Source organism: Vulpes lagopus, chromosome 22, assembly GCF_018345385.1.
Source record: "Vulpes lagopus strain Blue_001 chromosome 22, ASM1834538v1, whole genome shotgun sequence".
Lineage (NCBI taxonomy): Eukaryota > Metazoa > Chordata > Mammalia > Carnivora > Canidae > Vulpes > Vulpes lagopus.
Window position 1 is genome coordinate 15,236,661 of NC_054845.1, and position 14,737 is coordinate 15,251,397.

The 14,737-nt window shown below is 36.3% G+C and overlaps 2 protein-coding genes across 2 annotated transcripts in view; one reads left to right on the forward strand and one right to left on the reverse strand.

Annotated features, from left to right (window-relative positions):
- Positions 1-1,694: 1,694 nt before the first annotated feature.
- On the forward strand, positions 1,695-6,083 carry FAM237A (family with sequence similarity 237 member A). The gene is made up of 2 exons (XM_041737222.1): positions 1,695-2,106; positions 5,944-6,083. The coding sequence occupies exons 1-2, from the start codon at positions 1,695-1,697 to the stop codon at positions 6,081-6,083; spliced, it is 552 nt and encodes a 183-aa protein (XP_041593156.1).
- A 2,963-nt stretch (positions 6,084-9,046) lies between these two features.
- Positions 9,047-14,737, reverse strand: part of DYTN (dystrotelin) — a 50,640-nt gene continuing 44,949 nt past the window's right edge. Inside the window, exon 12 of the mRNA XM_041737485.1 lies at positions 9,047-9,150. Within this exon, the coding sequence (XP_041593419.1) occupies positions 9,047-9,150 (104 nt within the window). The remainder of the gene's footprint in view (positions 9,151-14,737) is intronic.

Consider the following 14,737-nt stretch of genomic DNA (forward strand, 5'->3'; position numbering starts at 1 on the left):
GGAGAACCCCGGGACCGAGGCACTTGCAGGCTCCGGGAAGAGTGTCCTGCCTGAGAAGGGAACCTATAGGAGCCGACCTGAGTGCTGTGGTGGGAGCAGACGGGGCGTCCTGCACCGCACTGGCTCAGCACCCTGGACAGCGTCCCGCCCTCCGACTTCCTATAACTCAGCGCTTGACACTTGGACTTGCCCCCTAAGGATAAACAGCCTTTGGGGCAACTCAATTCGATATTTCAGTTCAGAAGAGGACATATTGAATATAAGTTTGTTCAGGGAGAAATCCTGTGTAAGTGATCTGGAAATTTTTTTTAATTACCTGTATCTCAACATGCCTCTTCCAAATAGGAACCTGCATGCTCAAAGGCGTTTCTGAAATACTGATTTAAGGGTGTCTCAGTATGCTCTGCTGCTGTGCAGAAGAGAAAGATTCAGTCTTACGGTGTTATCCTTAAATGTTCCATATAGACGTATTCCCATGAGCTGTGCCTTGCTTGCCTTCGTGATATTCACATCTAAAAGGTTTGGAAATATAAGATAAAACTAAAAGTGAGCTGTATATGACCTCCTGTTTTTTCTTTATGTTAGAGTTGTGTGAGTGTGATATACATTTTGTGTAGTTTTTAAGGTCAGATAAGCTTTTTCTCCTGGGAAAAAAGAAAATTCAGATTAGTATTATTTTAAGGACATTATTTCTCATTGCACCTGTCTGAAGTGTAACATAAGAATTTCAAAGTGGTATATAGTTAAATTTTTAAAGATTTGTTTATTTATTTATTTGAAAGAGAGAGAGAATGGGGAGAGGGGCAAAGGGAGAGAATCTTCAAGCAGACTCCATGCTGAATGGAGCCCCTGGGGCTTGACCCCATGACTCATGTGATCATGACCTCAGGTGAAACAAAGAGAGGCCCAACCAACCTACTGAGCCATCTAAGTGCTCCTATATGGTTTACTTTTATTGCAGCAGGCTTTGAGAGCCAGAAAGGTTGAATGAGAGGCAAATGTTTTCATTAAAATTCTTAAGATTCATAGCAAGAAGAAAGAAATCGTAAAACATTATCTTTATGAAAGTTATATCAGAAATGTAGAGTATTTTATGTGTTGACAAAATGTCAATTGACTCTACTCTAATGGATTGAATATATGCTCTTTGGTTCCCATACTTTTAGTGTCTAAATAAACATAAACCTTATGTTTATGTTTATTTACAACATTTTATAATTCTTATGCTTTTAAAAAATTGAAAGTCACCCCAAATAAGAAAACATCTAAGGATGAAATATATTAAAATTCTTAATTGCATGGGAGTCCTGGATTAGAATAGGTAGGCTAAACTATGATATTATAGAATAATTAAAGTCATGCAGTAAGACTTTAAATTTTCACTTTATATTCTTTTAAACTCTGTTCCTCTGTACTAGGGAAAACAAATTCACTTACTCATTTCCTAAAGGAACATGTCTTAGAAATTAATACTTTCTAATCTAAATATCTTGGTTTCATAGTACCTGGTGTGGCAATGACCCATTTTAGGTAGAATGGGACTCATGGGAGATATGGTGTAAGAATTTTCCTAGGGACAATGGTGTATTTTGTTTGCTGGCACAAAGGTTTTTAAAGGCATGATTATTTTCATTATTGAGTGGAGCTCAAGTAAAGATTTGTAAGATATTTCCATTCCATTCAGTTTCAGCCCCATGGCCGATCCTGGGAACAGAAGAGGGATCTACCGCCCCTTGACCCTTACCTGCTCCCTGCTCATTGTGGGAATGTGCTGTGTCTCTCCTTTCTTCTGTCATAGCCAGACAGACCTGCTGGCTCTTAACCAAGCTGATCCTCAGTGCTGGGAATCTTCTTCAGTCCTCCTCCTGGAAATGCGAAAGCCTCGAATTTCTAACACTGTTTCAGGTTTCTGGGATTTTATGATCTACCTGAAGTCATCTGAGAACTTGAAGCATGGAGCACTGTTTTGGGATCTGGCCCAACTCTTCTGGGACATCTATGTGGACTGTGTCCTCTCCAGGAACCATGGCTTAGGAAGGAGGCAATTGGCTGGGAAGGAAGAAAAGATTTCAGCAGTGCATCCACAGCACACAGGGAGAAAACAAGGTGGTCAATTCTAGGTCCCATGTCTTTCAAAATGGTCAATCAAGTATGAATGTGCCCAATTGTGAGGAAGAGGGAAATGGTTTTAGGGGAATTCATTGCCACATATATTCCTCTCAGGGGTGCATTCAAGATCACAGAAGTCATAGGAAGATAGCACTTCCTTTTGTATTTCATGGTAGCTGTCTATATCATTATATTGTCTTCATTCTCATACTTCATGTAAATACCAGCAAGGAAGAGTAAAAAGACAAGTAAGGAAAAGCATGATTCCCAAAATACAACACAAAAGTATAAAGTGATTAGCCTGAATATTAGGGGTCATAACCTGTCTTTAACATGCTATGGACTTGGGAAGATTTGAATGTAAGTCTGGGGAATATTCACAACACACAAGCTTTTATCCCCTTTAAATAGAATAAAATATGGCTTCCATGTAAATGGAGGGGCTCCTTGCAATGTACCTAGCTGGTGAAATAAAAGGCAGAAAAATTGGCTGGCTTGCAGATTCACTCCTTGTTGCTTTTTGAACAAATGTCAAATATGTAATTAACTTTCAGCAAGCTGAGTGATTAATTTTTAGTAATTTGGAAATTCCGACAAATTTAGAGATTCTCAGTGGTGCGAATATTATATTCAAAATCAGTCTTCTTTGGGGGCACTAGAAGAAATATCCTTTATAGAATTAGAATTAGAGCAAATGAGCCCCTGTGAGTAAGCTGAGAAATAGATAACTTAGCTCTATTCATATTGTTTTTGTTCCTTTTTAAATGTTGTTTCAACCAATGAGCTTCCAATCCTTGCAACAAAGGCTGTTTGGGTGGTAGTAACTCTTGGAATTACTTATGCAACAGTGAAAAACTGAGGCATAACTAATTTTTGCATTTATATCCCTATAATTTCTCTACTGGAATAATACTTAACAGTAATAGTTCTAGATCAACCGTTTCCCAAGATATTGTAGAGCCTTTATATATCTACTTTGTTTTAACCTCAATAGCTAAAAATCCTCATGGTTTGCTGATCCATTAAACCAGATAATCCATTGCTGTTATTTATAGATAAATTTACTATTTTGGCAAGTGTTATTGTAACTTAAACCAATTTCCATTTTTAGAGGAAATATTCTTTTACCAGCTTAGCTACTAAAGAAATACAAAGTAAGTGTCTTTCAATGTTGGTTACCAATATTTAAAAAACTGTTTTAAACAGAGGCTGTTTAGACATCAGTATCAATAGAATTGGATATTTTCTTCACTTGTGGTATAGAACTCTTTCTTCCATTCTTATCAGATTTAGTTGTCATTCTCAAATCACTACCCATATTTACTGGGACTTTTTAAAGGTATTTTGCACTCATTTTAAATTACTAAAGTATCTATAGACTAAATGAAGATAATAATAATTGTGTTCAGGTGAATATGAAAACAATTATATACACACATAAGGTCTTTCTCTAAAACAGCTTTCAGTTTGCTTGCTTGCAATGTGGCTATCAGAATAGTCTGAAGCTACATGTAATTTTTTGAGCATATTTAAGCATAGAATTTCTTCTTCTTTTAAAAAAATAGTAGATTTATTTTCAGTTTTGGAAGGCACTTTCTTTTCTCTTGCTACAGAGTTGCTGTTGACTCAGCTGGTTTGCAAACTTTAGCCAGAGCAGCTATGTAGCAGGAGGGAATATTTTACTTTATTGAAGTTATTTTAATGTTTGACATAAACAGTTGTTTGCAGATCAGGAAACAAGACTTTCCATTTAGACTGTATAATCACAGTCAGAGAGGGTCTTGGGTCAAGGAGACACCATGTCTAAAAGTTAAATATTTGCTGGAACACTGAGTTTCATCTCAAGAGGCTTGATTAAATCTCTAGTGATTCAACTGGGCTCTGGATGTACCTGCACAGATTCTCCACTAATTTTTTCTATTGTTCATAGGGGATTAATCTACTACCAGGTTGGGATGGGGTGAGGGTGAAGAGATGTTTGTCTCTATAGTTCTTGGGGATATCGAATCACCAGAGCAGAAGGAAAGAACTAATGTGTCTACATAACTTGCAAAAAGATTTTTGTTATTTTTATGTCCTCAAATTTAAATAGTTTAAATGCACTTGAGAAGTGTTGCCAAAAATCATGCTTTGTTAAAAACATTAAACTCCTATATGTATGTTAATATATCATATTTGTCAATATTGGGCCAACAAATAATGAAAACAAGAGATATCAAATAGCTATGTAACTTAAGTCAACTTAATTAACTTATTTAGCTCTCAGTTTCTTCATCTGAAAAAGAGGGGTGAGGAAAGAATTAGATGGCCCACAAAGTCTCTTTACATTCTCCATTCTAGTGTTCTGTGATTCTATAAAAGGGGAATTTATGGAAGGCATGTATTTAACTATGGATAGAGTCTGGAAGAGCTTTACCTCAAGGACAGCTTGAACTGGGTGATGACTTGGATACTGTAGTTGTTTCTAACAATGCTCAGCAGGAACAGAAGGCATCCAGAAAAGAGAATTCCAAAAATTCTGAGGGCTAGAGATATCATCACTTGAGGAAAGACTCAAAAGTTCATTGTTATTTAGTCTAAAAAGATATGAGTCAATGACTGAATGCTGAAATATCCAGAAAGTGTGAAGATGGTGTAATCCAGCTTAACCAATGAATTACCATGGATCATGTCAAGGCAGAGAGAAATAGAGAGTTATTAATTGATTTAGGAAAAGAATAGGCTGATTAACTCTCAAATAGGAATAATAGAGTTAAGTTTAACTCATGGTTAGTAAGAACTTCAATGCAAATAAAGGGATTTTGACATCCTTGCTTGCATCCAAAAATAATGGCCTTTTTCTGCAACAAACCTTGCTCTGCCAATGAGAAAAACAGAAAAACCTGTCTGCCTGAGACTGGCAGTTTGTATGTTCTAGGAAGATTGTGAGTCTTTGCATTGCTCATGATGAGGAAATTAAAATTTAGATTTGTAATATGATGATATTTGCCGTTGGTGTCTAGCTGGCAAATGTTTGTGCTTATTTTTTAAACACTAAGCATTAGAGAAAACAATGCTTCAGGAATATATATAATTGGTTTTACAAATGCTTGATTTTTCACTTTACTGGTTCCAAGAAATTTCCTAGTAACATCTTCAGGAATTTCTCATCTAGAAATCTATCCTGAGGAAACATTCAGAGATGTGGCCAACAATGCAGTACAAGGATCTTCCCTGGAATACTGTTTATAACAACAGAAAACTTGGAAATGATTTAAATGTAATGGTTAATTAAATTATGGTCTGGAGTGTATATGCATAAAGCTTTTTTTCTTTTTTTTCCTAAAGCTTTAACATAAAAAATTGTATAATGACCAATTTTACTTTTTTAATCAGAAAAACATCTTAGTACATACACATTCATTAACAAGGAAATGCATTTATTACAATTTACTTAATTTATGTTATTTAACTAAACTTCAAAGGACACATAAGCACAGATTTGCATACACACTCCTGCAATAAATTTACAGAGACTTTTGATAGGGACAGAAACAACGAACTTTATTTTTTATTTTTAAAGATTTGAGAGAGACAGAGAGGGTGTGAGAGTCGAGGAAGGGGCAGGGGGAGAGAATCTTCAAGCAGATTCCCTGCAGAGTGCAGAGCCCAAGGCAGGGCCCCAGCCCAGGACCCATGAGATCATGACCTGAATGGAAACCAAAAGTCAGATGCTCAACTCATGAGCCACCCAGGCACCCCAACAAACTTTCTTTTAAAACCAATTTATTGACATTTAAGTGACCTGAGAATAATCTGGTGCTCTAACAATGAGTTACTTTTCTCTACTTTCAGGTGCATATTCTCAGCAACTAAGAACACCTTTCCTAAAGAAGAAAGAGTTGATTGAAGGTTTGATAAGCATGCGCTTGCACAAGAGTGGGTCTAAGTTCATTGGAAAAGTCACCAGTGGCCTGGAAATAAAGAGAAAATAAATCTAACCTCAGAGCTATCTCACATCTTGGAATTCAAAAAAAACCCCACGTTTTTCTTGACTATTGATCATTTGTTTACTTGAAATGATGGGAATGTTCAGAGATAAATCATCAGCCACATTCTAAGTACTTAAGGTTTCATTCTAACATGTTCCTTCAAATGGTGGCTTTAATGCCCGACCATCCCACTGTCAGAGAGAGTTAAAATAGCTTCCAAAGAGGACCAGGGGATTGGACAAATCAGATTGTTTGTATTCATTCTGATAAATTGTTCTGGGATGCTGGATATTGTTAATGAACAAAAGGGCCATACATTGAACTTGAATACACTGCATGACTTCCAAGCCATTAGACATTGCTTATGTACAGGCATAAAAGGAACTATACTTATTAATTATCACTTAATAACTGTCTCTAATACCTAAATCTTGTTTGAAAGGATATTTTTGAATACTATATAAAACAGAGAGCAAACAAAAAAATGCACAAAAATAGCAAGTAAAGCATTCTTCTAATGGAAACAAAATTAATAAAAGCTCTGGACCTCAAGTAACATTACTGGAGTCTCTTTATTTCAACCTTTGATGTTACCATCACTGATAATCTAAACTCTAATAAAATAGCAGTAAGTATAAGTATTTTCCAATTAGCATATTTTCTATTTTATTAAATATTAAAGTTCTGTAAGTGGTCAGTTACATTTTGCATTGCAAGGCAAACAAAAAGTCAAATGAACAGCTTTATAATGAAAGAATCCATTAAAAATTTTTCCCTGAAAAATGAACAGACCTGATGAGGTTCACAGCAGAGAAATCCATTGAGCAAACATATTTGAGATCCAGACACAATGCGACGTTTTTTTTTATCTCTAATTACTTCATCTTTCCAATTGTTCTATCACAACCAATACTTGACAACCAATTTGAATCTCAGATATGTTGGCAATTCACTTGCTTTTTCCAGACCTAAAGGAAGCGTCAGTAAATGTTTTTTCACTGGAGGTTGAGGGGTCTCCTTAAACTAAAAACCCCATCTAAAGGTTATCAGAAGACACAGCTGCATTTGAGAATTAACCAAGTCCTAAAAACAGGGGAAATGAATCTGGGGAAGGAACTTGGGAAGGGGAACCAGCCTCAGCTTGGGTAGGAGAAGGGCACATTAAAAGCTGCCACATTATATTTCTACATGGACTCATGGTTCTACTTTCATGCCACTTTCTCTAATACCTTTCATCACATTCTTAAAAAACCATCATGTAAACTTATTATTTCTTATAAATCATGGAAGAAATGCTACTATTGCCACTCTTGCTTATAGAAAAGCCTGCCCTTTGCTCCTCCCACACCTGGGTAGTATACAACAGGGCCTGCCAATTTTTTCTATAAAGGATCAGATAGCAAATATCATATGACTATAGGCCATCTGGTCTCTGTTGAAACTAATAATCAATTCTTCTTTTGTAGAATACAAGTCATCATAGACACTATGTGAATGAATGAGCATGGCTGTGTTCTAATAAAACTTTGTTTATGGACAATGAAATCTAAATCCATATCATTTTCAGGTGTCACAACATATTCTCCGTTTGACTCTGTTGATCATTTTTTTAAGATGTAATAACCACTCTTAGCTCATAGCTTGGATAAAACAGGCAGTAAGCAGGATTTGGCTTGTGGGGTGTAGCTTGCTGATCAGTGTTTTAGGGGATGCTTATTAAACTTATAAGGAACAAGCGGGATAAAGTGAGAAAGAGAATAAAATTTTAAAAAATTGTAATAGGCCAAAAAGCAAATATTAGCATGAGATTGAACATGGATAACCTAGTCCTAATCCTATTAAATTGGACATCATTTTCTTCTGGAACAGTACTATAAATTACAGATCATATTAAAAGAATTGGTAGCCTCTCTAAATGCAACATGGATTGCACATCAAGATAATATGCAAAACACTAGAATCAGAGCAATATTTATTGAGAGAAAGTATAGAGTATAGGCTCAGAACCCAGGTTCAAATCTCAACTTCATCAACTACTGGCCATGCAACTTTTGGCAAGTTACTGATGCTCTTTGTGTCATAGTTCCCTCATAAAATGAGGTCACTACTTGCTAGTTTTGTTGTGAGTATTAAATGAGTTAGTACTTATAAGATGCTTAGAAACTAAGTGCTCTGATAGTCAAAAAATATTAGCTATTACTTGGATGTTATTAAGTTAAGCATCTATACCCCAATCATACACGCAGAGAAAGGGGGCTGGCGGGTACTTTAGCCAAAGTCATTGGATATAGGATTTTAGCAAGAAATATTCATGTTTTCAAAATAAACTTATTTTGAGTTAATTATTGATTCATATATAGTTATAAGAAATAATACAGAGATATCCTGTATACCTTTCATCCAGTTTCCCTCAACGGTAGTAACATCTTGCATAATTATAGTACAATAATACAACCAGGAAATTGACATTAGTACAATCCACAGAGTTTATTCAGATTTCACTAGTTTTGCATACACTCATGTGTGTGTGTGTGTGTGTGTGTGTGTGTGTGTGTGTGTTTAGTGCTGTGTCAAGCTTGTTCTCCATCAGGAGCATCCAGATAGAAAAATTTGGTCATCGATTCAATAATTTAAATAATACTTGAAGAAAACAGTTGCATGAATTCATGTAAATCACACACTTGAATATTAATATTCAAATTAAGAATAGCCCTCTGTTGGAAACTCAGCATACACAGATTTAACTTGGCCTCTTCTTTCCATTTCCTTCTACCACCCCTTCCTCCCAAGGATTTACTCTGAACTGAAGAACTAAGACACATGAGTAGGGAGATTTAAAAATAAAACTTACTTTCTTCACGCTTCACACCAAATTACTGAGAGGTAAAAGGCTTAATTCTTTCAGTATAGATTTTGAAAACATGTTTCATTGTCATCCCAAGGAGCCTTTGAACCTGGACTCTTTATCACTTCAAGTTGGACACGGTGATCTGATCAACGAGAGCAGAGAAGGCCCTGCACACCCGCTCAGCTCCACAATACAGGTCCATGTCTACTGAAGATTGCAGGCCTGAAATCAACAAACAGAAGAGTCCTTCAGAGAAAGTGCCTGTAGGTTTTTAAGCTGATCAGGTTTTTAAGCTGATCTTCCTAAAACTCTAGCACAGAAACTCTCCCTCCCCAATTCCTGATGAGAATGTCCTTTTTCTACCAGCTGGCAAATAAGATGGCTATTATTTGTCATGATCAATTGCTAATGCCACTTGGTTGTGGGTTCTTAAAAGGCCTTCTTCCACGACTCAGAGCACAAATCTGAGTAGCCAGAAAGCCCACTCTAGAGCAGCGGTATTCAAATTCTGGTATATGTCAGAATCACCTGGAGAGCGTAAAAACAGATTGCTAGCTCCTACCCTAAGAGCTCTGATTCAGTATATATGATGGTTAATTTTATGCCTCAGCTTGACTGGCTACTATGCCCAGATGTTTGGTCAAACATTATTCTGGGTGTGCTGTGGGGGTGTCTCTGGATGAGATTGATATTTGAATCTACAGACCGACTACAGCGGATTGCCCTCCCTAATGTGGTCGGGCCTCATCCAATCAGCTGAAGACCTAAGTTAAGCAGAAAAGCTGAGTAAGAGAATTCCTCCTGCCTGACTGCCTTGCAGCTGCAACATCAGTTTTCCTCTGCCTTCAGATTTCAACCGAAATATCTTCCTAGGTCTCCAGCCTGCCAGCTTTTGCAATGGAACCACACCCATACGTTCTTCTAAGTTTCCAATTTATTGACAGTAGATCTGGGGAGTTGTCAGCCTCCATAATCACATAGCCAATTCCTGAAAATAATGTTTCTTTCCTATCTCTATATTTATATCCTATTGGTTTGGTTTCTTTGGAGATGCCTCATTGATATAGTGTATCAGGGAGGCAGTCCAAGAATTTGCATTTCTGATATGGTCCCAGGTGATTCTGATGCCATTGGTCTAGGGACCATGCTTTGAAAATCTGTGCTGTACAGCTACTGGTGAATGCTTTCAGTGGTTCCCTATGATCTATTATAAGAGAGATAGTGTTGTAGAAAGATCTACAGTGTGGCAGTTATCAACCAAAAGTTTGATATGCATAATTTTTAACCTAAGAATTATATTTCTAGGAAATGATGCTACAAATATATTCCTATATGAGTACAAAGATATAGATCATAAAGACACTTACCAAACCATTCTTATGGCAATAAAAAAATTGGAAGCAACTTAATTATAGATCAGTAAATAAATTATGGCAATTTATACTCTGTGATATTATGCAGCATTTAAAAAATGAAATTGCTCAATGTCTGAGCTATATTGGCAAGTGAAAAAAATCAAAAGTAAGAACAATCTAACTTATGTGGAGAAAGACATCAAAATATACAGAAAAAAGTTGGAAGGAAAATTCACTAAACTGTTAACAGTCATTATCTTTGAGAAAACTGGTGACAAGGAGTGAATGAATCCATTTTTAAAAAATCCTGTACACTTAGGCATAATACTATGATGAACATGCAGTATAGCATTATTTGTGTGATTAATAAAAAATAAAATTGCGTGAAATGAAAACTTGGAAAGACTTATTTTATTGGTTATATACTTTAGGTTCGTGATTTATATAATGGCTTCCTCTGGGCTATTTTCTGTTGAACATAAGAGGAGAGGATTCGTGGCATTTTAAATGTATCTATTCTCTAATATTGTTCCAGAACTACAAGAACCTTGAATAAATAATATTTTATTGCCTGAATAAAGAAAACCTTGTCCAGAGGCAAACTTATTTTAGGATATTCTGCTTCTCAGCACACAGTGATAAAAACTTAAAATACAGCAATAAAGAAATAGGAAAGCAATAATCCATTTCATTCATAGGAAGTTTTTCTTATTATTTGGCTGTTTTCCTTTTAGCTTCAGTCTCTTGAAATGTTAAAAAAGCCAAAGATATACATTCACCTATAGCTCCTAGCAGGATGCTTGGCATACACCTGAGATTCCATTTATATAGAGACTGAATTAAGGTAAAGCACAAGTGGTAGCCTCATGAGATGTTAGAAATACCTGTGCAATCGACAGCCCAAAGGAAATAAAAATGGGAAAATAATTCACTTCAATGTAATTAAAAATCTCTCCGAATGAATCTCTGAATGAATCAGGGATGTGAGAGGAGGCTACCAGAATGATGGATATAGAGATTAAAAAGTATTAGGTTATCTAGTCTACTCTGCTGGGAAATGGAAAGGCTGAGTCTGTGTCTTCCTTACAACAATAATTAATTAAGCAAAACCATATGTATTGGATATCTACTTTGTACTAAGATTTGTCCTGTGAGCTCCAGATTGTGTACATTGATGGGTGCTCTGATATACTGGATGTTTCTCAGGAAACTCACACTTAATGTGATCAAAACAGAACTCTTGATGTGTCACCCCCTATCTCAGGTCTCCCCATTACAATAAATATATCCCTGTTCCTCGGGGCCAAGCCACCACATCTTGCCTAGATTACAACAGGCTTTTACCTGGTCTCTTTGCTCACTTCCTTCTCCAAACCATTCTCCACGTGACACTAGAGTATCTTTTTTTTTTTTTTTTTTAACGTTAGCGTATCTTAGAAATGTAATGCGCCCCTTTCAAAATGAACACCCAGCATCCAGCACATAATAAGTGCTGGAGAAATATTTGTGGAATTAATAAATGAGTGAATAAACGATGAATCAATTAGAAATGGTTTTTCTACCTTCATGGAGCTTAGTTGCTGGTAGTCTGTATCTTCTTTCATTGAGAGCAATGGCTTCTACTTTTTCATACATACATATATTTGAGAGAGAAACAGAGACAGAGAAAGATTCAACAAGATTTCAGTACATACCCCCAGGATCCACAGGCAATATTTGAGAAGACTACTTTCTTAAATAAGTGAGCTAAAGAGACACTGTTGCACTTCTCTCTCCTGAGCTTCCACTGCTCTTTATTTTCTTAGAATTTGCTCAAGTTCAAGCTTCATTTTCTGATTATTTATACTAATAATTTTGATGATGGTTTCACGTGAAGAAGAAAGGAACAGGAATAACCCTCCCACATCTACTCTCTGGCCTTCCCTTCTCATCCTTAAAATTGGTAAACAGGTGACCAAGAGTGATGGGAGACAAGCTGGGAAAAGGATTTCAGAGATACACAGGAAATTTCACTTACAAATGGGCTGGAAATAATTTAATGAGAAAATAAAACTAGACAATTATGTCTTTTGTGTGTGTGTGTGTGTCACCACAGAAGAAAATAGTGTTAGACACTTTCAAGTTGACTTCTTTTCCTGCAAGGAAAGCAAATTGTTTGCTACTGATTTGCAACCCAACATTTGGAATTCAAAGAGGTTTGGGGAACCTCTCCTACATACTTTCTATTAAACTCTCATAGTCTCATGAAATCCTGTTTTCCTAGCCTGATACTGAATGACTCTGTTCAGTAAATGTCTACAATGGCCTACAAACTGACCATTAGGCTTGTTATTTTGGTCTAATTAAGCTTTTAATGTAAAGTTCATCTTAATGTCCAAAATGGATTGACTCTTAGCAAAACCCCCATTAGAAAGGATAGTCAGCTACAGTGAGACAGAGAAACCAATGAGACCCTGTGAAGGAAAATGCTTGGTTTTTTTTCCCCCTTTGATTCTTTTCCTGCTTCTCTTCTTGCTAGGATCTGAACCCCCACCCTATACATGCCTTATGATATGTCCTCCCTGTAAGGGACAAAGAGATAATGAAATCTTTAGGGTCTTCCAGCACAATCGATGGTATCTAAGGAATGACAGGGCAAAGCCATCATGTGCTTATTCCAGACCACTGATGCTAGATATCTTGATGCCAAGACCTCCTGGCTTCCGGGAATTAAGTGCCTTATAATGAACACCTAGACCCTATCCTTGTTCTGAACAGTTCCTGCATGCCTGAGAGGACATGTGCAACAGATCACAAATGCCAATAAAAAGCCCAGAACCCAAGCAAAGATAAGACTCCCTTTTTTCCTTTTTGAGTCCGCTGGATACTCTATCTATCTCTCTATATGTCTTCAATAAACTCTGCTTTTGCCTCCTGGTAGCTCGCATTTGATTTCCATCTTGGGTGAATCAAAGGACTCTCTTGGCTCGTCCTGTGGGACACCTTTGGGTCCTCAGACCCAGCCTGCCTAAATCACTAGGATGATCACAACACTGGCTGAATATGTTGACACTGTCTGAGTAAATCTTATCATGTTTATAATAGTGGAACTTTCTAGTTTTCCAAATGATTCTCAAATTAAAGAAAAAAAAACTGGAGCAGTAAAATGACCAAAAACTTCCAGCTTTTTTCTGAAGCATCCACAACAGAGAAATAAAACAAAGGTAACCAATACCCTAATTTAGTTTATTTGTCTTCCCACATCTTCATCAGTGTGGCTCTGATTAGGTTTGGTATAATTTTGGTAAGCATGCATAGATTATGCATAAATTATGGAGTATACTTTTATAATCAATATTGCCAATGGTTAAGTAGAATTTGCAAATAGAATCCTATTCAAAACTAGACTGAACAAAGATATACTTAGAAGTATTTGAATGAGGAGTGACAGTGCTTAAATGCAAATAGTCATGGAGATTAACATAGATCCTATGCTTAAAAGCATTGAGGAGGGGTGCCTGGGTGGCTCAGCCAGTTAAGCATCTGTCGTCAGCTCAAGTCATGATCCCAGGGTCCTGGGATTGAACCCTGAGCCAGGGTTCTGGAATAGAGCCCCAAGCCCCAAAACCCCACAGTGGGCTCCCTGCTAATCAGGAAGCCAGCTTCTCCCACTCCCTGCCCCTGCTCATGCTCTCTCTCTCATTCAGTCTCTCTCAAATCAGTAAATAAAATCTTTTTTTAAAAAGGCATTATAGAAACAAGGCTGATACAAGAGAAATAAGACTGGAAATTTAAATCTTATCAATTAGCATTTGCTGAGTCATCACAAAGTATAAACTACTATAATAACAAAAAGTGAAAGTATGAACCTTCTTGCTAACATCATAAGCACTTTTGTATGATAATGCATACTTCAGCAGAAACATTTCAACAGTTTTATTTAAATTTTAAGTGGAAGATTTAAAGTGGAAATTAAGTACTTTTGGGGGACTTATTTTTTGCATCTTCTACAAGATTGGACAATACTAATTGCATCTTTATGCATTATGGCATCATCTAAATGTAGAAATAAGCTTTACCCTTTCATGATTTTCCTTTTAATAATATATTCATGTGTGTATATATAGATATATATTTTTATATATAGATTTTAATAAGGTAATTTAAAATATGTATGAATATTTTAGTTTCAGCTGCATAAGTGTTAGAACAATGTCTTCCCAATGTATGTAGTAGACCTAGTTTATTAGCCATCCATAATGTGCAACATAGTCTACTAGATTTGTGAGTATGGCAAGGGATCAGCAGCTTTTATAAGCTCAGCTGGAGAGACAAATTGAAAAATAAAAATGAAGATGTTAAAGACTAAAAGACTTTTCCAGAATAAAAGTCAAATTTTTATGTGAAATTTTCCTAAGAACTTCAAGTAGATGTTGACTTTGCTTTGAGTACTCATCATGACCTCAAGGAAGTTA